This window comes from Chaetodon trifascialis, chromosome 17, assembly GCF_039877785.1.
Source record: "Chaetodon trifascialis isolate fChaTrf1 chromosome 17, fChaTrf1.hap1, whole genome shotgun sequence".
NCBI lineage: Eukaryota > Metazoa > Chordata > Actinopteri > Chaetodontiformes > Chaetodontidae > Chaetodon > Chaetodon trifascialis.
This window is the reverse complement of record NC_092072.1, coordinates 10,397,971-10,422,651: the sequence shown is the minus strand read 5'-3', so window position 1 is coordinate 10,422,651 and position 24,681 is coordinate 10,397,971. Positions and strand designations below refer to the sequence as shown.

The following is a 24,681-nucleotide window of genomic DNA, read 5'->3' as shown; positions in this document are numbered from 1 at the left end:
GTTTTTATGACTCCAGTGAACTGTGTAGCAAGACTATAACAAGCTCCTTGTAAGTGTGAATTAGGAACTGACATTTATTAGTATTACTGACATTAAATGCTGGACTGTTTTATGCATTATTTCTATTACCTGTTTGACTTTGACCCATTTCCCATTTTTAAGCGCTTTAAAGTGACAATCTCAAAGATCTGTTACATTCTCTATAGCAGTACCTGTGGTGATAAGCAGTAAGTGCAGGTTTTGGACCTTCCTTCCTAGTTAAAGAGTTTAAGAGTGTGTTCACGCCACCTATCCTCTCTGGCCGACCAACCACTGCCGGGCAACCTGCCGCTAACTGTGTGCCACAGACACCCAGTTCATAAAACTGCAAAATGAAACTCTTCAAGTTTACTGCACGTTTACAGCACATTACATGGTGCAAACTTGTTATGGGACTGGATGACATGCAAAAAAACACAAATAGTACAAATTGCAGGTTAGAACAATTTTATTTATTAATTTCTGTACAAACAAATGGAAAAAAAAAAGTTCTCACCTGGACAAAACAACTACAATCCAGACCTACAGTGCAACAATGTTAACTGTTCCAAACTGCTGTGGTAAACATTTGTACATTAGTTTTATACAATAGCAAACCATTGTGTAGTATTTCACATTAATAATGCAGCAAGAATAAGAAGATGTAGAGGATGAGGAAGAAGAGCGACATCTTGGACATGACATTTGTAGTGAATTAGTGAAAGCGCTCACACAGAAGCTTCGGTGTGTTTAAGATGCAGCTTATTCACAACAGATCTGAAGTATACATTGATCCTTAGAGGAAAAGACAGAACTCTTAAAATGAAACATCCTTGTTACATAAAACTAACATATTGGTGTGAAGAATTCAGTGATCGTGTTGTGGCTTCACAGGGTGGACACTACTGTTGGAAGCGTGGTCAGAGGTGCATATCTCCTCGTGTCAGTTTGGGTTGTCTGGCTGTACATGTTATCGAGAGGAATGGCCAGCTGCCCAGCTTGTCCCGACCCCTCCTCAGAATTAATGCCATAGGGCATCTTGGACATCTTGGACATAATTGCCAGGCTCAACTTGAAGAGCACATTATGGAGAGCCACGCGGTATTCTTTCCTCACCAGGCAATAGATGACGGGGTTGAAGCAGCTGCTGGTGAAGGCCAAGCAGTTGGCCAGAGGGAAAAAGTATGTCTGAGCCAAGTAGAATGAAGGGCTGATATCAACGATGTCAAGTTGGATGAGGACACTCCAGAGAGTCAGGATATTGTACGGGAACCAGCAGGCGCAGAATGAAAGCACCACCACCGCCACAGACTTTGAAATGTCAGCCTTTCGTCGAGAGTTGCTGCCCCTCAGTTTGTGCCGGCAGAGGAAACGCAGCAGCAGCAGGTAGGAGAGGGTGATGGTGGCGTAGGGCAGCAGAAATCCCAACACCACCCTCAGGAGCTGGTTTATTCCAAGCCAGGCTGTACCATCCGGGAAACGGAGCAGGCACGCGGTGTCGTTGCCGCTGCCCACACGTCTCAGGTCAGCAAACACACCTCTGGGTGCCGCTGCAATGAGCGCTGCAGCCCAGATGAATGCTGTGGCCATCGGAGAGCTGCAAGATCTTCTGCAGAGGGATGCACTGGCTTTGAGAGCTGTGGCTACATAGCAGTACCGCGTCAAGCTCATCGCTGTCAGGAAAAAGCAGCTCGCAAAGACATTGAGGCCGGTGAGTAAGGACACAGCCTTGCATGTGGCCAAGCCAAAAGGCCAGTCGTAGTCCAGTGCAATATCTACGGCCCAAAACGGCAAAGCCAGGGAGAAGAGCAAGTGGGCCAAAGCTAAGTTGAACACAAAGAAATTGATGGTGCCAGTAGTGATGGTGTGAGTAGAATACAGCAGGAACATCACTAACAAGTTCCCCAGCACGCCTGCTGTAGCTACAATAAAGTACACCACAGAGATGACTATTCTTAGCCAGGGGGCGTCATCGAGGATCTCCAGCCCGCTGTTGATGCTTGTGTTGTGGAAGATCAGGTGGGAGTTGTTACAGGGTGAGCCCACGCTGCAGCCATTCAGGATGTGGCTGAAGAGCTCAAGTCTCTTGAAGTCAGTGTCGGACATGCTGCTACACTGAAGGTGAGCCTGTTGAGGGTTAAGATTGTTCGGCTATTACAGTATTTGAGATGTTTCCGCTTGTCCTCCTTGTGCAAATAATGAACTAAAAATGCAAGTTGTCTGTTGATTAGCTGACAGTCATCTATCCCTGCAAGGAAAGAGGAAATGATTATTGCATAATAGGCGCTGCAGTTTATGAGTACATAAGTACATTAGCCATGTCAGATAAACAAATTACACCAAAGTGTTACCCACAGAGTTCGTTAATCCAATTTAGGTCTCAAAGAATCAAACTCCTCTGGAAGGAAATCTGAATTAAAAACAGCCATTTTTTAATCATATGATCTACATCTGAATCTTTTTTTTTTAAATGTTCATTGTATATACTGTGTAGGTCTCCATACATATATACATTACTCTGCACCTATCATATTTTTTCACTTCTGGTTAGATGCCTCAGCTTTCTGTGCAATGACAATTAAGTTGAATCTAATCTAATAAATAATAGACGTTTTGTAGACTTTTGCTCTTTGTTCACTCCTCAGTCACAAAATGATAAAACTACCTGATCAGCTAAGCTCATTCCTCCTCAGATCTTGGGAGTCATGTGATCGTCTTTTAGAAACATTTGAGCAGTTTGGAGCAATTTTTCAGTCCAATAATGATGAATAATTTGACATTTAACATTCAAAAATGGCAGTGGACTTATCATATTAACAAGCAAAAAGGAAGCAGATTTCTGATTTCATAATTTCTGACATCCTCACTGATAAACAACCAAATCTAAACTCTCTAAATTAAAGTTAACGAGAGATTTACCGGACTGACAGCTCTCTATTAGAATAACTACAGCAAGACATCAAACAGTAAAATTAATATTGTGAATGTGCCTCTTTAAGCTCTTTCAACAGGCTGCTGATTGAATTTAAACTCTGTCACATTTCTATACATGCATATATTCACAGCTATATGTAGAAGAAATGCTCACCTGAATCTCACGAGGAGGTCTGTTTCAACAGTTGGTTTTCTTGTAGCTCTGCTGCACAACACGGAATCACCTTGAGGGCGGACAACAGCAATGAATCTATGCTCCACCCTATCAGGTTTTTCTCTCTGCATATTCAGACCAGCAAAGGGGAAAATACCCAACGAGAAATAACTGCTCTCACTCAAATCTTGGGGGAAATTCAGCCATTAGCCAGGCAGCAAGAATTTTATTCAATTTTAATGAAGATGCAAATTCTAATATAGTCTTGGCTCCTGAAACCCGAGAGATTTCTTTCCTTTTTCTTAGATTCCTTGACTTTTTAAAATCTTTCCTCCTTCACATAATTCAGCTTTAATTCACTTTGCTTGATAACATGTCATCATGCAGTTTAAAGTGCATTCAAACATACATACATACATACATACATACATACATACATACATACATACATACATACATACATACATACATACTCGAAGCAGGATACACAGTAGATATTCTCCAAACATTAGAACTTCCATGAGCTCATCAGCACTTGTTAAAAGAGCAAATTTAGAGGACTGTGCAGTGATAATAAATATGTGCTCTACATGTGCAAGAAATGGGGTCTGTGACTGTTATCTGATGTTTTATAGAGCTGAGCTTTTTTTTACTGTTCTGCTCTGTGTTTTATTTGTAAATTGGTTTATAATATTGCATTTTGAAGAGCGCTGCATGTATAAATTAAGTAAGAACTGGCCAGTTGTATCTATTTTTCTGTTGCTGTCCTTTTTTAGTTTTTTAATCTTGTTCAGTCAACCCTGTTTATTAAGCAAATGTGAACAACATATTGATGGTGGTGTTAAAGGCACTTGGAAAATAAAAATGTAGCATAGCCACTTTGTTTTTTTATTTTATTTTATTTTATTTTATTTTATTATATTTTTTTTCTTTATATCTGGGGCATTGCCTCAAGATTCAATTGAGCCGCAGAGATGACTCTTCATTATGAATTGTTGATAGTGGAAAGAACATCAGCAGTGAATGACTAAATGAGATTAGCTTGGAATAGGCGGAAGAGTGGGGAGCTTGATTAATGCTGATCTGTCCGAGATGACCCATCTTCATAACCAAGCCGAACAAAACATGCAGTGTTGCCTGAGTGTTTTCATGGCTAACAATGTGCTACAGAAACACATGCTCATTTCTACCTCAATGTTATCCCCTCTGCCTCCGCTTTACTTTAATCCTGCTTTAATAAAGCTACTCAACACTGCCCCCAACTGCCCACAGCTCACAAATCAAATTGTGAAGAGCTTGCATGGTTTTTCGATAACAAAATCACTTCAATTAGAGCCAGCGCTGCTTTTGATGTAAACACAAATGACCTCAGCAAACCCTGTAAAGACGATGTAATCATGGGAAGAGTCTCCTGCATTACATTAACTGAGCTCTGCAAGACTGTCACGAAGTCAAACTCGTCCACCTCATGTCTTGACCCTGATCCTGCAGAATTTCTAAAGCAGGTGTACAACAGTGTGTCAAGCCATGTCCTGAAAATTATAAGTACCTCTCTGCAAACTTCAAAACTGCACTGTAAAACCAATAATAAAAACATCTTACATGGTGATGCAGTCGCCAACTACAGACTGATATCCAACCTTCCATTCATCAGTAAGATACTGGAAACAATAGTTTCAGGCAAATTAATGCCTTTCTTAAAGAAGATAACATTCAGGATGAATTTCAGTCAGGCTTTAGAACATCCCAAATAATCAGCAACTCAGGCTAAATTCAGATGAAAATAATCTCAGTTCTTTGACCTCAGTGCAGCGTTTGATACGATCATGACCATGATATCTTAATCAATCGTCTTGAACAGTTGGTTGATTTTTCTGACTGTGTTAAACTGGTTTCAAACAAACATCAAAGGGAGGAAGTTTTATGTCATTCTTGAAGATCATGTGTCTGAAAAACATGACATCTGTTTGGGGGTCGCACAAGGGAGTTGCCTTGGTCCATTAATGTTCTCACAATACATGCTGTCATTAGAGAGCACAATGTATGTTTTCATAGTTACACAGATGACACACAAGTGTACATCTGAACCAAATGATGCTGCAGCCATAGACTCTACGACTAATTGTCTTTTGTCCTTAAATAAATGGATGAGGAGTAATTTCTTGAAATTAATTGAGGACAAAGCTGAAATCCTACAAGTCTGCCCTAAAACAATACGAGAAATGCTGTTAAACAAGCTGGGGAAATTAGCTCTCTAGATTAAATGTGAGGTTACAAGTCTTGGTGCTATCTTAGATTTATATCTAAGCCTCAAGTCCCACCACAAGAAGGTGACAAAAACTTCAAAAACTTCAAATGTGTCAACCTGCTGGCGGGGCTAGAGGAAAAGTCAGGGGATCACCATGTTAGTAGGATTCATCCTCTGGGCTCCTTGACAGAATCTCATATTAATCTGTCCAATAATTGTTGCGGTATTTCAGTCTGGACTGAAGTGGTGGACCCCTCCTCTAATAAAGCCTGGTGATACAAATGTACAGTAAAATTGACTTCAGCAAAACACAAACTGGCTGGTCTTTCAGGGTGCCTCTTTAATAAATGAATGTGTGTGTGTGTGTGTGTGTGTGTGTGTGTGTGTGTGTGTGTGTGTGTGTGTGTGTGTGTGTGTGTGTGCATTTCTGAACATTCCCCGAGCTGTGCCACAGGGAATAGAGAGGTCTGTGAGGAGAGTGAATGAACAGCAGCGACGTGGCTTTGTCGCCACCCCTTGTGAACTGAGAAGACATCACTTCACTGTGTGAAGAGGAGGAGGAGGAGGAGGAGGAGGAGGAGGCCCCCTCCAGCACATTTCCTTTGCTTTCTCTTTAAGGCCTGTAGTGACAAATGTCTGACTGAACAACAGGCAACATGAATCTATTTGCTCTATGATGGAGGGAGAAGTTATTCAGGGAAGGAATATATCAAACATAAAAAAAAGAGCACAACTAAGCCTTCCTTTGTAAAATTAGATTATACACACATGTTCAACACATCTAAAGACAGCAACAGCATCAGATCAACAGATCAGCCATGGAGACGTTTTGATCGCCACTAGTGTACATTTTTTCAATGACTTATGCTGCTGTTGCCTCTTATTGTTAGAAATCTTGTGGTATGACCTTGCAGAATAAAGACAGATCATCCTAATCTTGACGACAGTAACACATTAAGCAATACATAAAAGCTGTTCTATTTCACTATTAACATGAATGTGTAACCTAATGAAACAAACACATAAATGATGATTTCCTGACTTGGAAATCAAAGCGGACTTCATACCAGAGAGGTTCAAAGAGATGAAATCATCACAGTGGACTGTTTCTGGCTTTCACCCACAAAAACACAGAAATAAACTGTTAATTTAACATTTAGTTGCTTTTTTTGCTACATGTAGCTAAAACTAACTCAGTCATTCAAAAACTACTAAAATACAGGTTCACAGTTTTTCAAGTCTGTCTATAACAATAGTCAGATGCCTGTAAAAAACACTGTAAGTGGCTTTGCGTGCTGTGATTGTTCCTTCTGTTCATACTGGCCATTAAAAGATGTCTATTAATCTGTACAAGATATGATAAACATTTCAGTCATACAGTATGAGCTTGTACGAGTTGTTCTAAGACAGACTCGTGTTAAATAGGATTTATGGCAGAGCTGCCGTGTTCGACTCAGTTGCAGGTTTTATGGGGGGCAGCAGACATAGGGCCCACACTCACCAAGGGCCTCATTAAGTAGTCCATAAGATCAAACTTTACCTTTTTTCAACACCATAAATTTCATGTTATTGTTTTTGTTTGTTTGTTTGTTTTTATAACCAATTTAAAATGCTCACTACTATATTCTGTAAGGTTAGATTTAATATCACTCCGTGGGTTATGCATCTGCCATGTTTTATCCCTCTATTCTGGTGGCATTGTGCTGTTCCGACATGGTCATATGTCTGGTTCCCCCCTGAAGAGGCCCCTTTTCTTTGCTATTTGGTACTTGGTAATTTAGTCTTTTAAATCAATGTTTAAAAAACTGAGTGAAAACACAAGAATTATACAAGTTGCAGAATATATTTGAATGCACTGAATATTTCAAGTATATCTGTGCCCCTTTTTTTTCCATGGGTACTGTGCTGCCATGTATGAGGGCTAAACCACTGAAAAATGGAAAACGCTAACATTAACTTGTCTTTAGTTTGTTGTTTGGGGTTAACTGAATAACTCATTATCTTAGGCTTAGTAAGTAGTAGTGCATTTGTGGCTGACTGCTAATCTTAGTGTGAGGGATAAACTGGTAATACTGCTGATTTTATTCATGCTGTAGTCAAATTGTTGATAGTGAGGGTGGGTGGTATTTTTGTGGCTAATTTTAAAAAGTGAAATCTTGTTTCGTGATCAAGTCAGATCCATGTCATGCACTCTTACTTGGTATTTCAGCGATGCTTATGTCGTCGTTTGGCAGAATACTGTGTGGATTACTACATTGCGTGGTCTCTTGTTTCTCAGTGATTAACTATGCCAGTAACACAGTGCTAGGTGGGGTGATCCTGATGTGGGTGTTTTGTGAATATTCTGCTTAGTCTGTTCAGCCTTGGTTGCTGCAGCAGCACCTGCGGCTCGCACACAAACCTCTTCATGTTATTTGGAGATACTCTGGACTGTCAGTCCCTATCATACAATATTATACTGACATCCAGTGGCGGACTTAGGCTGCCTGAGGGGCAGGGGAGGAAAAAAAAAGAAATATAAAAAGCGCACCACCTGCATTCAGTGAGGCATCAGCATGACACAATGGCAAACCAGTTCCAAACCCTGATTATGGTTAAAATTGTTCTATTATGTAACTCAGATTAAAGTATAACTACTTCACCTCCAACTAATTTAAAGCCAACCAATTTTCTAGCATGTAGGCCATCCTATATGGCACTGTATCTGGTTTTCTCCATTTTACAGGCACTCATTAGTGCATTGCATTGTGTTTTCTCTACTTGAAGGGCACCCTAGAGGGCACTTTATTATGTTTTCACTCACAGTGGGCCACCTTGGGTAAGACAGAACTTTATTTATCTCCAGGGAGATTGTTGTGCAGCGGTTGCAAAGTAGGAAAGAGTGCAAATATGAATTATCAATAAAAACTCAAATCTAAAATCTATACATTGTCGAAAATATATACAGGTTACACACAAATAAGGTAAAAACAAACAAGAAATAAGAATAATATATGAAAAGAGCAGGAAAAATCAGAAAGCAACTGCTGCTGGTGCTGTTTGTACAGAGTTTGAGCCAAAAGTGAACAAGAGGCTACTTTATCATGTTTTATCTGTTTTATCCACAGGAGCATTGAAGAGGGAAACTTAGTCCACCAGTGCTGATATCACACAAGAATAATGTGATAAAGTCACTAAAAATTGGTAAAATAGAACATACTTTACTATATGATATGATAAAGATAATGTTGGGTATACACCACATGGTATACAAGGTGTAAATACAACAACAAATCACAAATTACGTTATGAAAATTTCAATGTGAAATCAAAATGAAATGCTACAATGCACTATTTTAAGTCACACAGTATTTTCAGCATATCTAAGTTACTAAACTGTTCAATAGCATGTTTCACGTCCAGACAGAGATATGACACAGAAAGCTGACTTAAAATGATAAACTGTGAACTAATATTTTTTTAATGATTTAGTAGGAATACTTTTGCTGCTGTGTTTATGAACAATATCAGTGATTCTATCATTCATTGATGGTGAAGGGGCCCACAAACAAAGCTCCACCCTCCTCCTCCATGAGGCCTGTCCCGCCCCTGATTTCACCGCATTAGTTGTCCCAAAGTGTAACTGGCAACCGTATATATTTTAAAGCCCCTTTAAAACACAGGCCGCCTTGTTGAGGTCGACTGAGATAAACACTCTGCCTCTATGATAATAGTTTAAATGTTAAATTATTTTACATTTCTATACCGCCAAGAGTGACTGCTCACGCGACACTAAAGCAATTTCAGTAATGTGGTCTAGAACTAATTATTTTACTTGCACATAAGATTTAATTGAATTTAAATTAGCGGTTGTGTGCCCAATGCAACACACCGACCAGAGGCTATTGTTAGAGTACATCCAGCTTTGTATCTACACCACCACATAATCAGCAAAACTAACGTTCATTTAAATAAAACGTTCGGCGCGCGCCCACCGGTCACTTCCTCGCTGAGTGGCAGCGAATGGGGCAGAGCCGCGCGCACGCACAGATCACTCGTCCTTGTTATTAACGTTAATAACGTTATCTCTCGCGTCACTCATGTCCGCAACAACGACGGCGGCCGCTGCTGCTGCTGCGGAGGGGGAGGACGGGACTGCGGTTCAGGTGCACCGCTGTGATTGAAAGACGGTGAAGTTTACACGCCGCGGAGGAGCAAGAGATGAGCCGCCCGAAGTGAAGGACGGCGTCCTGATTTGTCGACAAGAGTTAATCTGTTAAACTAGTTCGCCATCGTTGTTTTTTCTTCCAAATCGGTGATGGGATTCCTTGAGGAGCGACCTGCCGTCGGACCCCTCTAAGGTAAGGAGTGAAGCTGAACGACGGTGAACTAACAAAAGATAGTGTTTAGAGCAGGAGGGGGATGCTGTTAGCGGTAGTTTGTACAAGTGTGGCTGCTCTGCTTTTGGACTTTGAGTGGGCGAAAGTTGACTACAACATCCCGTCGGTTAGTTAGTCCGTTACATGGATGTCAGTTTTAGTCCAACACTCGGTCAGATCGTGTGTCCTCTGAATCCGGGTCGGAGCAGGCTGCTACCAGCGACTGACACAAGTCTCCTGACTGGAGCTCCCCACGCTACCATCATCATCATCACTGGGCTGTTATCAGCATCTTTACCGCGGTTTGGCGCAGCTGTGAAGCCGCTATCAGTGAATATTGTCAGCGCGCGCAAACTTGTGCTAAGTGAGTGCAAACGGGACAGACAACAAGGCTGCCATTGTACCGGATCAGCGGCGGATTAACGGAATTCCTTTTCTCTGCACTGTCTGAATGGCCTCCAGTCTCTCTGCTTGCCTGCCTGCCTGCCTGCCTCTGTGGTTATCACATCTTGATTTCTAGCTGCTTCCACCTCTGGCACTTGTTAGAAACAGCAAACTAAAAAGACCTCACAGCCAGCAGCCACCAAGCCAAACATGTCCATCTGAGCTGTTGTGAAACATGTGGATGGGAGAGTGCTGGTAGTTATTGTTATCAAGGCTTGTGGCTGAAAAAAAGGGTCATTAGTGAGCACTTGGGCTGCAACTGGTTAATATTCATTACTGATTAATCATTTAGTCTATAAAAAGTGGGAAATACCTGCTACAAATTCCCATAGTCCAAGGTGACATATTTAAATCGTTTGTTTTATTCGACCACGATTGAATTCACAATGACCCGACATACAGAAAAGCAGCAAATCCTCACATTCGATAAGCTGCAACCAAAGAATGTTTGGCATTTTTTGCATGATAACTGACTTAAATGATTACCAAATTCTCTAAATTGTTGCTGATCCACTACTTACTTCATCTCTGGAAGTGCAAGGCGTTGCCTTGGGCTGCAACTGAAGATTATTTTCATCATCGATTATTCTACCAATTACTTTCATGATTAATTATTTAGTGTATAAATTGTCACACATTTGTTAAAAATGCTCAGAGCCCAAATTCACATCTTATTATTGCTCATTGTATCCAACCAACAGTCCAAGTCGCAGTCATTTTTCAAGCAAAAATAGCAGAAACGATTAATTTGTTATCAAAATAGTTGCTGATTAACTTTCTTTTGATCAACTAATTGATTTATCTTTGCAGCTCTAGTGATGCCACTGGCCTTTAAACCCTGATTGTATGGAGTTAGTGAGTATGAGAGGGCAAATATGTGTCAAGTGGGTCTTCAGGGTGTTGTTTGTCTACCCTGCTGATAAAAAGCTGTTGTCTCATGACTAATCATCACTGGTAAAGATTGTTATGTGGGCTAAAAAAGTGTAATTCCAGCCCTCAGGCAGTGAGACATGATAGCGGTTGTAGCTCTTCCATGTTCGAGTACTCAAAGACAATAAACAAACACAGATTTGTCTATTCCTTGCTCCTCCACCCCTCCCACCCTCCTTACATACACTTGCACATCATGCACAACAGGCACCATGCCCCCCCTCCGCATGTGGCCAACCAACATGTGGGGAGGTAATCCCAGCTATTAGGGTAATCTCCTCAGTACGACGATCAATAGGGGAGGGTGTGCGTCGGCCACCAGACAAGAGTAGCGGGGGGACAAAATTTGTGCTAAAGAAAAATGATTTAATCATCCAGATTAGGTCAGGAGGCTGGGGTCTGGACAGGGGCTTGTTGCTGGACGGGGGGAGGGGTGCAGACAGTAGACATGAAGATGTGTGGGGCAAGGCTATCTCCACTTTGGACAGCTCCCTTGTGTGACAATGGAGGGAAACATTTTGTTTTCCTTAATCTGGAATAAATGAGAACAACAAAAACACGGCTTCACATTTAGAAAAATAATCACCATGTCCCATTATGGGATGGCTATCAGAGTGTCCGTGTAATGAGGAAGGAAGTATTGGTGCATCTGCATTGTAAAAGAAGCCAGACTGCTACACAAATATGTCCTGCACAAGTTAAAATTGAGGCTACAGAAAGACAAAATCACGCCATTTGGCTTTAACTGCATTTCATGAAATACATTTTGTGTCTTTAAAAGAGCCATGAGGTACTTCAAGGAGAGGAAACTGCAAAGGGAGAAAACCCGGGAGAAATAGGTGAAATGCTGTTGTTCTGTGAATACATTGTGAAGTAGTTAAAACGCAGCATGTGCTGGTGGCTCGCATCCAAAATATCGCCATCTTTTTTTTTTTTAGCCTCATATGAGTTTTCTCACCATTTGCAAAAAGTTGCAGACAAGCCAGTAAATTGCAGCAGTTATATCAACAAAATTAAGATCCTCCTGAAAAGCTACAGTATGTCATCACTTGCTGATTCCTCAAAAACTTAATTTTGTTGCTGTAATTATAAAGCATTTAACTGCTGTAATACCCTGTCATTACACTTATATCTTAAGGTAAAACTCAGGCCCGTTTTGGCTCCATCTCTAGCTCGATGTGCAGATTTTGTAATCAAAATGAATGTAAACAAAAAGCACCTGAGCAGGTTCACTATGTAATATATTGCGTTTCAAGCAGTAAGAATTACACTTAAACATAACTGCGTAGGGCCACAAGTCTGCAAAATATGAGGATCTGCCTCTAAAATAGTGTGCACACACATGTGCACATTCTTGCTGAGCGTGCGTCCTCTCTTCTGACGTTATAACCTAACAGCAGAGCATACAGATAGACCACATACTGGATTCAGTGCAATTTTAACATATGCTAGCTGTCTCGCCCATGTTGTCTTTGTCTGCATGGGGTGTGTTGTTCAAGCTAGCTGGACCTCAGGGCCCAAAATATTAAACACTTAAAGTGACAATATGTAAACAGATGGAAAAGAAAGCACACCGAAAAAGACATCTTTTGAAAGAACAAAAAAGTATTAACCTAGAAAATTGATTTAATTAGTTGATCTGTTGACAAAACATCAGTGGTCTCAGTTTTTAAATATGAATATCTGCATTTTTCTATGTTATGACGTCGTAAACTGAATATATTTGGGGAAGAAAACATTTTAAATATGTCAACTTCGGTGCCAGGAATTTGTAATCACCATTTTTCTCTGTGTTCTGGCATTTTATAGGCCAAACTATCAGTGAAGAATTTCAGTCATGCTCAAACATGTCAATGCATTCTGTTAAAATATGAGTAATCAGTGCATTTCTCAAGTGTGTCTTAAAGATCAGGAAAATGAACTGCTGACAAAGAATTCACTTCAAGGTCCCGATAATTGTTTATTTAAATATAACTTGTTTTTATGAAGAGAACTGTAATCTGATTAAAGTGAGGTACTGGTTTAATGCAGTGCAGCATTCGAGTGTTTAACACTGTGCAGTAATCCAAAACTAATTTTAGTGGAACGAAGTATTGAATGGGTTTTGTGATGACTCAAATAGGTGACTGGGAAAAAAAGGACTTGCCCTTTAAGTCTCCAGTGGAGGAACTGGAGTGCAAACACCGGCAAAATGTCCAGATGGAAGATGGGAGGGATGAGTAAGGCGTCCACAGATCCCTTCTGCTTGGCCCCATTGAGACAGAGGGAGACGAGATTGGATGGGTCTGAGGGAGTCAGGTTACTATCGGCCCATTCTACTCCAAAGAAGCGGTGGTGTAAAAGATGCAATACCCCTATGGGAAACCTAATCCAGACCCTGCTGCCAGCTGTCATTCTTCTGCTCCAGGGTAAAATCGCTAAGCAGGTATCGCCTTACCCTTCAATCCTTACCTTAATCATAGCAGAAAATACACACGTCGTTCTCTACTACAAATCAACATCGCCTTTGTAATTTGAGAATTTTGATCTTGTGCATTGATAAAGATCTTCATGACAAAAGAGCAGTCCCATCTTTAGACATGAGATTTTGCTGTGGTTTTATTGCAATGAACACTTCCTTATTTTAAACACATCAAGTATGAAGTTATGGCATTTTGTATTATTTTCTAAAATCAATCGCAGATTCTTATCCAAATCACAGAGGAGAAACGTTAACACTTCAACCACTGACTACACTATCATTGCACAGAGGTGTATCATGCTGTGAGTATTGCAGTATAACATGTGTATTAAATTCTTTCAGCCAGTCAAAGCTCATGTTAAGATGAAGTGACCTTATCACAACCGATCAAGATGGTGAAGATAAAAAGGGAGCAATGATGAATTAAGCAATTCCTTATCTGTTATTTGATCTACAACCATTTCATATTCAAGATTTGATAGGATTAATACTTTATTGCTGAAATGATTTACAAGATTATTTTATTAGTCAGTTCAAACTCAGGTCAATTGGTCACAATTACTGTCAAAAATAAGCATTTTTTGTGCAAGATTTGACTCATTCCAGCTTCTTAAAAAGCTTAAATGTGATTATCTGATATTTTTTACTTTTTTTTTTACTAACAGTCCAAAAAGCAAAAGTATTCAGATTTAAGTGTAAATCAAGTATGACTGTCACGGTCTCATTTATCAGGTCAAACACATGAGCAACATTGTTTCTTATTCTAATCTCTCTTTAACAAACACAGTGTGAGTAAAGTCACTTTTCTGCGGCTTCGAGCTTTGGAGGATGACACTGTACCATAATGTCCTCTATATATTTAATCTGTGTTAATCTGTTGTGTTTTCTGTTGCATTGGCAGTGTGATCTACATTTAGGTTTCACTGAAAAGAATCACGGCGTTAAAATTTACACCTAACGCAGGTAGTGGGTCGAGCAAAAGAAGGCAGGAAAAACCGGTCAGGTGAAAGACTGAAAGCAGAGTGATAGAGAGACATAAAGGGAGACAGCGCGAGTCTGAGCTGACCTTGCCATGATAATCTAATCCCTGTCGAGAGTGCTTTTTTTAGAGAGCAAGTTAATGCCAGCAGATTATACTCCAGTGTCTCCCACACTAGCCAATCCACACTGAAAAGAGAGTGGGTCCGTTGTGGATCCTCAGACCTACCACAACAAATAAATTAACATCAGTAGTAGAAAGCAAAATGACAACACGCCTCTAGAAATCACATCTCTTCGCTTTTGCCTCTCTGCTCTCAGCGGCATTGTTCAGCTCGTTTTTGACATCTGCATTTGGGCTCCTGCATGGCCTTGTGTAGATTTTTTAGCGTGACTGTTCACATTTCCACGCAGGTGAAATCTCTGCCAAGAACCTCTCTTCTCTTTGTCGGCTCCCCTTCCCGTGTGTGCCCGTTACAGCACGAAGGGGCATCCACTATAAAAGGCCACTCATCGAGCAGCTCATCTCATGCTATGAAGAGTAATCCCTGTATATGTTGTGTAACCGAGTGGAGGGTTGGACAAGGAGGGGGATGGGCACGAATGTGCGCAAGTTTGTCCGTGCTTGTGACTGTTGAGCTCATGGCTGTCTAATCTCTTAGGTACATTAGGCTGTTCGCCCACAGTACTGTGCTGCTTCACTGTTGTTCATGCAGTGAAGTCATTCTAGGAACAGTGTTTGGCCTTGACTGCTACTTACGAGTTATGCATTGGACCCAGACTGTGGTATATGTGTCAGTCAAATCACATTGTGCTCATTATACTGTACAGCACAGAGGAGTGTGCCTTATAATAGGAAAATAGTGCAAGATTGGGAGTGGCATCACTTTCTATGCCTCATTTTCTGTTTCTTTTTTTAGCACTTTGCTCTAGTGTGGTTGTTTTGTGGTCACAGGGCACTACAGCCTTGACAGTGTGCTCATCATTTGAGTCACTTTGTCATTTCTGTGAACTTTTTGTGAACTGCAGCTGAATGTTGAGCAAACTTGTGTTGGATAATCATTAAACATGTCATCTCGTGCAAGCACCTGGGAGCGTGTGTTGACTCCCCTACATCTGGAAGGAGTCATCTTCAACTGCATCAGCAGTGAATCAGCAGAGAATACATTTTCTGCATACTTGCCTCAAAACACAAGTAAAGAGATAAGAAACCTGGTTTTTTCCTTTGCCGAAGCATCATTCTGCACAGGTGTTCAGTATGGCTGACTGTCAGGTCTTGTGACTTTTGTTTCATGAAGACACTTCCAGCGACTTAGTAAAAAAATAAGGATTTATGCACATTTCAGAAAGTTGTTCAGGTGTTATCGGTCCTTCAGGTTCAGTATAGGTTTGCAAGCTAGGGCCAATTTTGGGGCAGTTTGCCATTAGATGCAGTAAAAGATGATTTATTGTGCTTCATCTCATTATTCAAAATACAGCATTTGCATCCAGTACAAATTAGTTCTAAGAGTTGCACATTTTAAAAGTAGGTCCCAAATGTTATTTGCGTCACGGTCGTTGTAACAAACAGCTGCTTTCACGCAAGTGAATCTGTCAGTAAACTGACACTCTTCCAATGAAGAAATATATACAGCATGCAGTGTTGGTGATGCTATAGAAGCATGAATTAATCATTACACATTGCCTCCTGCAAGTTGTAATCACCAACATGTTCCACTAGAATATTAACAATCTAGTCTAATAATCTAGTTTCTTTTGCAGTGACTTTGCCTTCACTATGCAGTTAAATATACATCTTTGTGAACAGATATCAGCTGATACAGTAGCTAACAGAATGACTTGATTTTACAGTTCCCACAGCAGAAAGGTTTCTGAGTTTTAAGGGAGCTGAAAGGACTTAAAGATAAAGGAGAAAAAAAATCTTTGAAAATATCCTCCCTTTGTGTTTAGACTACATTTGCTCACTTTGTGTATTAGTTCTGTTTTATGCCTCAGTTGTGTTTTCAGGTGGTGCAAACAGACAGGATTATTGGACACAAAACAGTAGATGCGAGCTGAGGCTTAGCGAGTGGCTATGGCTTTGAACACTAGCATAAGGACAGTCACATGCTATCTCCAGTCAGGGGTATGTTGGCACAGGCTTGATGCTGGTTGTTGAGAATATTGGATGACTTCAGCACACACACACACGCACACACACACACATGCACAGTCATGGGGTTGAGGCATATTTGCCTCTACCAGTCTACAGTAGCAGAATTCTGCAGAGATTAGCTATAGGTGGACATCTATTCCTCCCCCCAAAAAAAGAGAGGGTATTTGAGGTGTTTTGGTGTGTGGGATGCGATAGTATCTTGCAAAGTAAATTCAGGGGAAATGCTATTTCCAGATCCCGGCAGGAAATTACACCCACAGTTTCAGTGCAGCACCCGGGCGCAGCACACAAATACGACACACCGGCAATGGATATTTTCATGCAAGTGCAAAAACACACACACACACACACACACAGACGCACAGACACACACATCACAACACATAGGCTCTCAGCATCAGTGCCCTGACCATAGGGAGTTTGTGCTGAGCTGGTTGGGACGTCAGGATGAATCAATGCGAGGACAGCTGACTGGACATGCCTATTCATCTGCCAAAGAAAAGAGAGAGAAAAAGGGAGCGAGGGATTCTAAAAGAAATGAGTTAAGCCCTGGAGCAACATGTTTGGCTATCTGCATTACTTTACAGATCCTCCAAAGAGCTCTCAGTATTTATGGCATGAAAGCAGAAGAGGTGGAAAAGATATCGACGTACAAGGGAGGTGGAGGGGGGGTAGATTATTTACCAAGATTGATTTTTGCTGTTAAAAATGCAGTAAACATCTTCCGTTTAACACAAACACCACAAATTTCTTGTATGATTGAGCAAGTAGGATATTGCTGATGCAAATATATAGCACACATTAAGCACATAGACCGCTTTGACAAAGGCATAAGCTCACACTGTAGAGGCGGCTAACTCCATACTGATGGCCCGTTTATTCCCATCTGTTGCCCTCAGCTCTCTGACTTTATCCCCATTGTGTTAACTCATTACATTCGCCTTAACCTTAACCCCTTAATTGCCACCCTCGAGTTTCTCTTGCACATCCTCCCCCTGTTGGAGACAGTGTGCCACATTGCCCATGCACTAATCTGATGGCGTCTGCCTTCCAAACACCTGCCATGTCCGGAAAACCCTCCTAAACTCCTCCCATATTCCCCATACAACACCCATTCCAGCGTGAGCGGATCAGCACACATGACCGCGAGCGGGCAGGCAGGCATGCATGCAGACAGATGCGACCGTGGACGCAGATACAGATAGTTCGTCGGACAACCTCATCCCCTGAAAATCATACCCGAGTCAGTCTCTTTTTCTAGCCTTTGTGTGTATGTGCACCTAGTTTTTCCTCACATTCAGAGGGCTGAAGACAAACAAGTCGTCTTTTGTCCTGCCTCTTTGCCCAGACATGTATTTGAAGACAGTGACATGCAGGCCCAGGCCTCTTTGCTTTAACAATACCTCTCTCGACCCCCCAATGAGGGGTGGAGGGCCAGACATGAGGCGATGTGACAGTTCTGGTGCGGCCAACACAATAGCAGGTTTTTCTTTTGACTGCCTGGCTGGCTATACGCCACAGAGTACTTTCTTTCACTATTAACAATCTAACAAATAGTCTAGTTTGCCTGAGGAACATCTTTAACCTCATCAGATTGGACCTGTGCCGCATACGTTTTTCATGTTGAGTACAACAAATATCTGCTCCTGGATGGTTTTGTTCTGGTTTTAATCAGATGTCTCAGAACTTTTAGAGCCTGATATAACAAACTTATCTTCCCAACTGTTTAGATCATTGGCCTCACATTTATGAAGGTTTAATTCTGTGATATTTCTTCCATTATTTAAACACTAATATTTTGAAATGTACCTTGTTACCTTTACTCCTAATCTTCTGTCAACACTTACCCCAGAATCAGGGCTGTTTGTGCTGTATGAGAGCGTCTAAAATGAAGTTTGTTGATAATGGATTATTGATCCTGAATTAGAGTGGACTGCCCCTCTGGGCTCATCCTGTTGGCCAGGAATGAATACATCTCTTCATGCTTCACCTAACACACTCAATTTAGGCACAGGAAACCAAAGGACTGACACACACGCATGTTGAGACACTGACCCGCGCTCTAATATGCACAGACAGGCGTCGCTCACCCACTAAGGGACAAAGGTTATTCTAAAATCTGTGTGATGCAAATTGCCTCTGTGGGCTATCTCTCTCAGTCCATGGTTTGTAGTTTTTACACACCGAGTAAAACTACCTTACACATAAGCAGCTTCTGCTTTCATTGTTCGTGTATTTATAGCCACCCCAGTCTCTGCATCTCTGGAAATGTTCTGTGTGCTCACGTATAAGCAAAAGGAAACAAAGAAATATGGTTTTGGTCAGCTTTTCAAACGGAAAACGTATATTAGTCATCTGGAAGTTCAAAATAGTGTGTTTAAGTAAAATTGCTGCCATTTAATGATTTAAAAATCATCTAAAAACTGATTTTTTTTTCTACTAAAACTATAAAAACTATATGTTTAATTTCAAACTGTACTAGTTAATTTCTTTTGTGGGCTTAAACCCTTACAGGCATGGCAGCCTGGAGTGTGCTGAAAGAGCCACATATAGTACAAACTCTATTTGCATCATAATTGTAAGCAAAACGAACAGTTTGATGATCAGCTCCATATGTATAAATTACCCCAAGGATTGTATGTTTTGTGCATACTGAAGTTTTACAGATTGTATGTTTTACTGGTCTTGTAAGTTTTTGCTGTTCCAAAAAACAAAACAAAACAAAACAAAAAACCTTAGCTTTATTTCCTAATTTCTTTTGTTTTATGTGCTTCAATGTTTAGTGCTAAGTACATCTGCTCTGTGTTACTTGGATCATAAGTGTAATTTTCACAAGGCTAATTTTTATTTCTCTCTCTATTTTCAGATCATCTTGCCGAAACGGTATGCAACCAGATAAAGAACATCTCTTCAAAAATCAGTCTGGAAACTAAAGCTGTGATGATTTGCAAGTTTTTGATGGCCGTTCTGAGAACTCACTAACTTTTGGAGGACAAACGTTGCATAGTTAGAGGATTTATTACACAGGTGTGGTTTTTGACGTACCACTGCTCCAGGAAAAGTAATGGAGACAGAAGAGAGGGAGGATGTATCACAAAAACCCACAGCTAATATAAAGGCAGAGACAGAGGAAGGTGTCACCTCTGGCCACACCTGTGGGGTGTGCGGCCGCAGCTTTCCCCTTCTCAGCTCTCTGTCCCAGCACATGAGGAGACACACACGGGAGAAGCCGTACAAGTGTCCATACTGTGAGCACCGGACGGCTCAGAAGGGCAGTCTGAAGGCCCACATTCGAAGCCATAAACTGGGCTTATTCAGCCACAATCTCAGTGACAAGGACGCGGATGGAGATCAAGAGCAGACAGATAATGCTGAGACTGTCCCTCCCGAAACTGTCAGCGCATCTGACAGCACTCACACTGTCAATGGGAAGGTAAAGAAGAAAGGAACTAAGAAAAAAGTGAAGGGTAAAGATGGCGCTGAGGTGGGTGATGAGGCTGATGGTGGGTCCTGTACCTGCAGCATTTGTGGCCAGGTTTTCCCTCAGGTACTGCTCCTTAAATCCCACATGAAAAGGCACCGCAGCTCCCAGGATCACGGTTGCCGCATTTGTGGACGTCGTTTCCGCCAGGCGTGGTTCCTCCAAAGTCATATGCGCATTCACCGGGTCAAAGCCCAGCTAAGAGGTGGCAAAAGCAAGGAGCCGCCTGCCACCATCAATGAAGTTCCTCAGGACCCAGCATCACTGACAAATGAAGAGTGCCTCTATGAGCTCTGTGCTGGCTGTGGTAACTTCTTCTCAGACCGCAAGACACTGCGAATACATGAAAAGCTACATAAACCGAACCACAGCCGCACTCAGACACAAAATCCACAACCACAGAAAGATATCGAAGCCTCTGAAATGCACACCGCTAAGAGGCATTTCTTGGAATGCTTGAACCTCACATGTGTCGGACCAAGGGAAACCTCTGAGGAAGAGAACCTGGGCAGGCGGATTCCAGAGCTGGATCCAGTTTGTAGTTACCAAGCGTGGCAGTTGGCCACAAGGGGACGACTAGTGGAGGTCACAGAGAAATGTCTGGGATGGGAGGAGAGGCTAGCAGATGCTGAGGTGGCATATGACACGGAAAAGGGCGAGTATGTACCCCTGAAGCAGGAGAAGAAGAGGAAGCAAATCGAGACCTCCAGCTCCAACATTAAGAAGGTCAAGAGTGACATAGGACTTGATCAGACATCAAACAGCTCGGCTCAAACCAAAGGTGGTGACAAGAGGATTTGCCAGAAGGACCGTATTCTGTTGAACGGACTTGGTCATGCGTTTTATGAGGCGCTGCAGACTAAGAAAGTCAAAGATGTTCACTTCACACCTAAACAGACTAACAGCACCAGGAGCCAAGACCAGAAGGGTAAGGCATACACACCACACCATACCACATCTGTGCTACAGTCTAAGAGTTCAAATTCCTTGAAAATGGGAATGAACTACCAGGTCCAGTTTGTGCTGAGGAGAGTTGTTTTGTTTTCAATATTGCACCATTTTTGTTTAAAATAAGATATCAAAGATTATATTTGTGGAAATGCAGATGTGTCATTTTATCTAATGAAAACTGCTGGCTTTAGCATAGACATACAAAATGTCTGTCTCTGACATTGCTGTACGGTAAGCTAAACTTATCAGGCCATCAATGTGGATGTTCAGGACTCAGAGAACTCTGCATTGGCTGCAAAAAGTAGAATTTAACATCGTACTGTGGAAAAGGGAGACCTCTAGTGAATTTAGAATTGAATTACAGCAACTGTAATTGCTCTTTTCAGTATTTTCAAGATATATTTGCACACTTGAAACAGCTGGACTGAGAGCAGGTGCCATTTTTAGAAGATTTTTAGACTGGAAAATAGGAATCGGCGTCTCTTAAACTGATAAAGAACAACTTGTGTTTGTGGACAGTGTAAATCCTGCTTTTGTGGCTGGCAAACATCACACCGAGCCTACTGTTAAATAAAGACCTAAAAATAACTAGATTTAGAGCTGCTGCTTGGAAGGAAGGGTACCTGAGCCATTTGCTTCCCCTATTCAGAAATTATTTGTTTAATTGGCATAAGATAAAAATGATTGAGATGACAATCTAAAACTTAGCGTTTTAGTGAAATTAACTTTTTTAATCATCTTTAAGATTCATTATAAGCACTCGAATTCTACCTGTACATTACATTTATTGTTTCTTCTGCTCTTACCTACAGATAAGAAAACATACTTCTGTGAGCACTGTGATTTTCACACTGTCGACGCATTACTACTCAGGTCTCACCTGCACAAGCAGCACCAGGACCTCGTGGGTCACTACAGTAAACACAACACCATTTTGGACAACATTAGCCAAAGTGGTTCCAAAGCCTCAAGATACATGGACTACCTCAGAAACAGGAGTGTGTTGCTCAGTCAGCCATACTGGAATCCTTACACATGTCCACCAGGCCAGGGCTCAGCAGAGTCAAACATTAAAACCGAAAAGTCCAATGGCACTGAGGTCAAGGGGCAGGGACAAACTACTACTAATGATGCCGGGAGTCTTCTTAATCTGTCTTCATTGCCAGTAAGTGAAGGAGATGGCACTGTAAGTTATCCAATAAAAACAGAGGGCCTGGTGAGACATCAGTGCCCATATTGCGCCCACACCACCAACTACCCAGAAGTGCTGTGGATCCATCAGCGGGTTGCACACAGGGTGGATGGCAGCAGCTCAATGGCACCCAAGTGGGCACCCAGCACTAACAGCCTCAAGAGTCTAAAGGCAGGTACTACCCAGTGGAGACGCACAGGACCTCCACCATTCCTCGAAGGCAAGGACTGCCCTGCTTTACCTGCTCCAAGAACTCAGCGCACACAGCCACCAGGTCATGCAACCCACAACAGCAGCAGTAGCAACAGCAGCAGCAGCAGCAGCAGCAACAGCAGCAACAGCATCAGCAAGCACTCAACCCCCAAGACCCAATCAAGTTTCCCCAAGTCCAAGCATCAGTCAAAGGACTCACGCTCTTCAGATGGGACACAGTCTACTGGGAGGATGGGACTTCTACCTCAAAAAAAGTCTGGTGAACATAAGCATGCAGAGGAGGGTGGAAGTAAAAGCTCCAGCGCCATAGCTACTTCATCGAGCAGTACTGTGCACGGCAAGAGTGCCCCTAGTTTCCAGCCTACAAGCAGCCCCAAACACAGAAGCCACAGAGCTGCAATGGAAGCAAACTTCCCACAGGAGGGTTTGGGTTTTATGTTAGCCAGAAATCACGGCGGGACTTCATCAGGCACAGCTGCAGATAGACTTCATGCCCGCAGGCAGTCATGTGACACCTCGTCAGGTCCTAAGGGTCCTGATCTGTGGGCTGCCATGAACATGTGGGGTCACAAAGCTTATTTAGAACCACTGCGTTTTGCTCAGGGAAAGAATGAATCAACAGGAGAAATGCCAATGGACATTGATATTTTGAGTCTCCTAAAAAACTACAGTCCCCACGACCTGGCTGCTCTTTACCAGCACTGGGGGTTCGTTGATCCCAGGATTGATCCACAAGGTAAGGAGAAGTTTTGTATTTAATTTCCTGGTGAGGGGCAGATGAATAACTGAATATAGATTTTTTTCAAGATGGAGGCCAGAGCTGATCAAAAGCTGTCTGATTGCTAAAGTTTACATTAAACAGTAGTGAGCAGTGAGCACAGGACTTTTGAAACTGGCAACCCACTGAGAGTGATTTCTCATGGTCAACATCAGGCTTTCATTTTCAAACTTGAAAATGAGACATGACCTGAATGTTTGTGTTTACGTGCTCTTTTTATACGTTTATTTTCACAGCACTGTTGCAGTTAAATGGAAATTTTGGAAAAGAAGTCCACTCCACCTCTGAAGCTTCCAAACAAGTATGTTTTCTTTGCAGTAGCCACTGATACTGTAGTTTTGGTTTCAAGTATTAAAAAACAAAATGGGTTGGAAATGTCTCTTTAGGCTGATTTTCAGTCAGGTGACCTCTTTGGAATGGATGGATGCAAAGGTCTGGACTCAGGCGAGGTTTACCCACAAATGGCATACATTTATTAAGTGCGCCTATTGTTGAGACTCTCTTAATCATATAATCAATAACTAAACTGATTACAATGAGATGCATCAAGTAAAATTTTGTCATCTACTGTATGTCCATGTACTTAATAAATTGCCAGCCGGGCTGGTTGTGGGGCAATGTTTTTGTTTACATGAGAGATTTTAGCTTAATTACAGTTAGACTGAAGAGAATATCTCTAAACAAACCAGATTCATCAGTTCACTCTCTAAAATTAAGAACAGCATAATGTCCTCCTCTCCCTCATGTATGTACAGTACATCTTCACCAGCGTGTTGCTGTTGTCTTGTCTGTACCTTGTCTGTGTCTGAATACAGAGTGTCACTTCTGTGCACAAGTGCGTCTGCGTATTTTCATGTGTTTGCGTGCGTGACTGTCAGCTTCCACAACCCGGCTGTCTCTTCCTTCTCGTTTTCGTATGAGAGGCTGACAGGGATGAGGCAAACACATAATAAAAAAACATTGTTGTCCCCCTCAGGGTAAAACTCGCCCAGCATCTCCATATGGTGTGTCATCAGCCTGTCAGTCAGGCCTACCCTGATGCTACCTACAACTGTTCTTGCTCTCTCCTCTTTCCCCTAGAGTAATATGTGGGCAACTTTTTAAGCACCAGAGATGGGCAGTATCTCAGTCTGTAGGGGTGAGGAATTACAAATCAGACAAAACCAATATGGACAACACTGTGGGTGATGTTAACCAGTAATACTGGAACATATTCTGTTGCCATAGTAGCTAACAAATTATGAAAGATTGTTTTATTTTCTTTCTTAAACATTTTTCTTGTGTCTTATGGTCTTTAAATTTTCATTTTTAAGAAGACACAGGCTTCTCTCTGTCTCTATCTGCAACTTGACATTAGAGCAGTGTTTCTCATTTCCGGTCCTCGGG

At 41.7% G+C, this 24,681-nt stretch overlaps 2 protein-coding genes across 3 annotated transcripts in view; one reads left to right on the top strand and one right to left on the bottom strand.

Annotated features, from left to right (window-relative positions):
* Nucleotides 1-906: 906 nt before the first annotated feature.
* On the bottom strand, nt 907-2,124 carry LOC139346381 (relaxin-3 receptor 1-like). The gene has a single exon (XM_070985425.1). It carries the CDS (start codon nt 2,122-2,124, stop codon nt 907-909), a length of 1,218 nt encoding a protein of 405 aa, XP_070841526.1.
* Nucleotides 2,125-9,243: 7,119 nt separating this feature from the next.
* The window catches only part of LOC139346420 (zinc finger protein 516-like), a 372,274-nt gene continuing 356,836 nt past the window's right edge, over nt 9,244-24,681 (top strand). Inside the window, exons 1-4 of one of the 2 annotated variants that reach the window (XM_070985474.1) lie at nt 9,244-9,694; nt 19,547-21,089; nt 21,925-23,253; nt 23,532-23,596. In XM_070985474.1, the coding sequence (XP_070841575.1) occupies nt 19,745-21,089; nt 21,925-23,253; nt 23,532-23,596 (2,739 nt within the window). In that variant the 5' untranslated portion in view covers nt 9,244-9,694; nt 19,547-19,744. The remainder of the gene's footprint in view (nt 9,695-19,546; nt 21,090-21,924; nt 23,254-23,531; nt 23,597-24,681) is intronic. The other variant, XR_011603254.1, reaches the window with a different exon arrangement.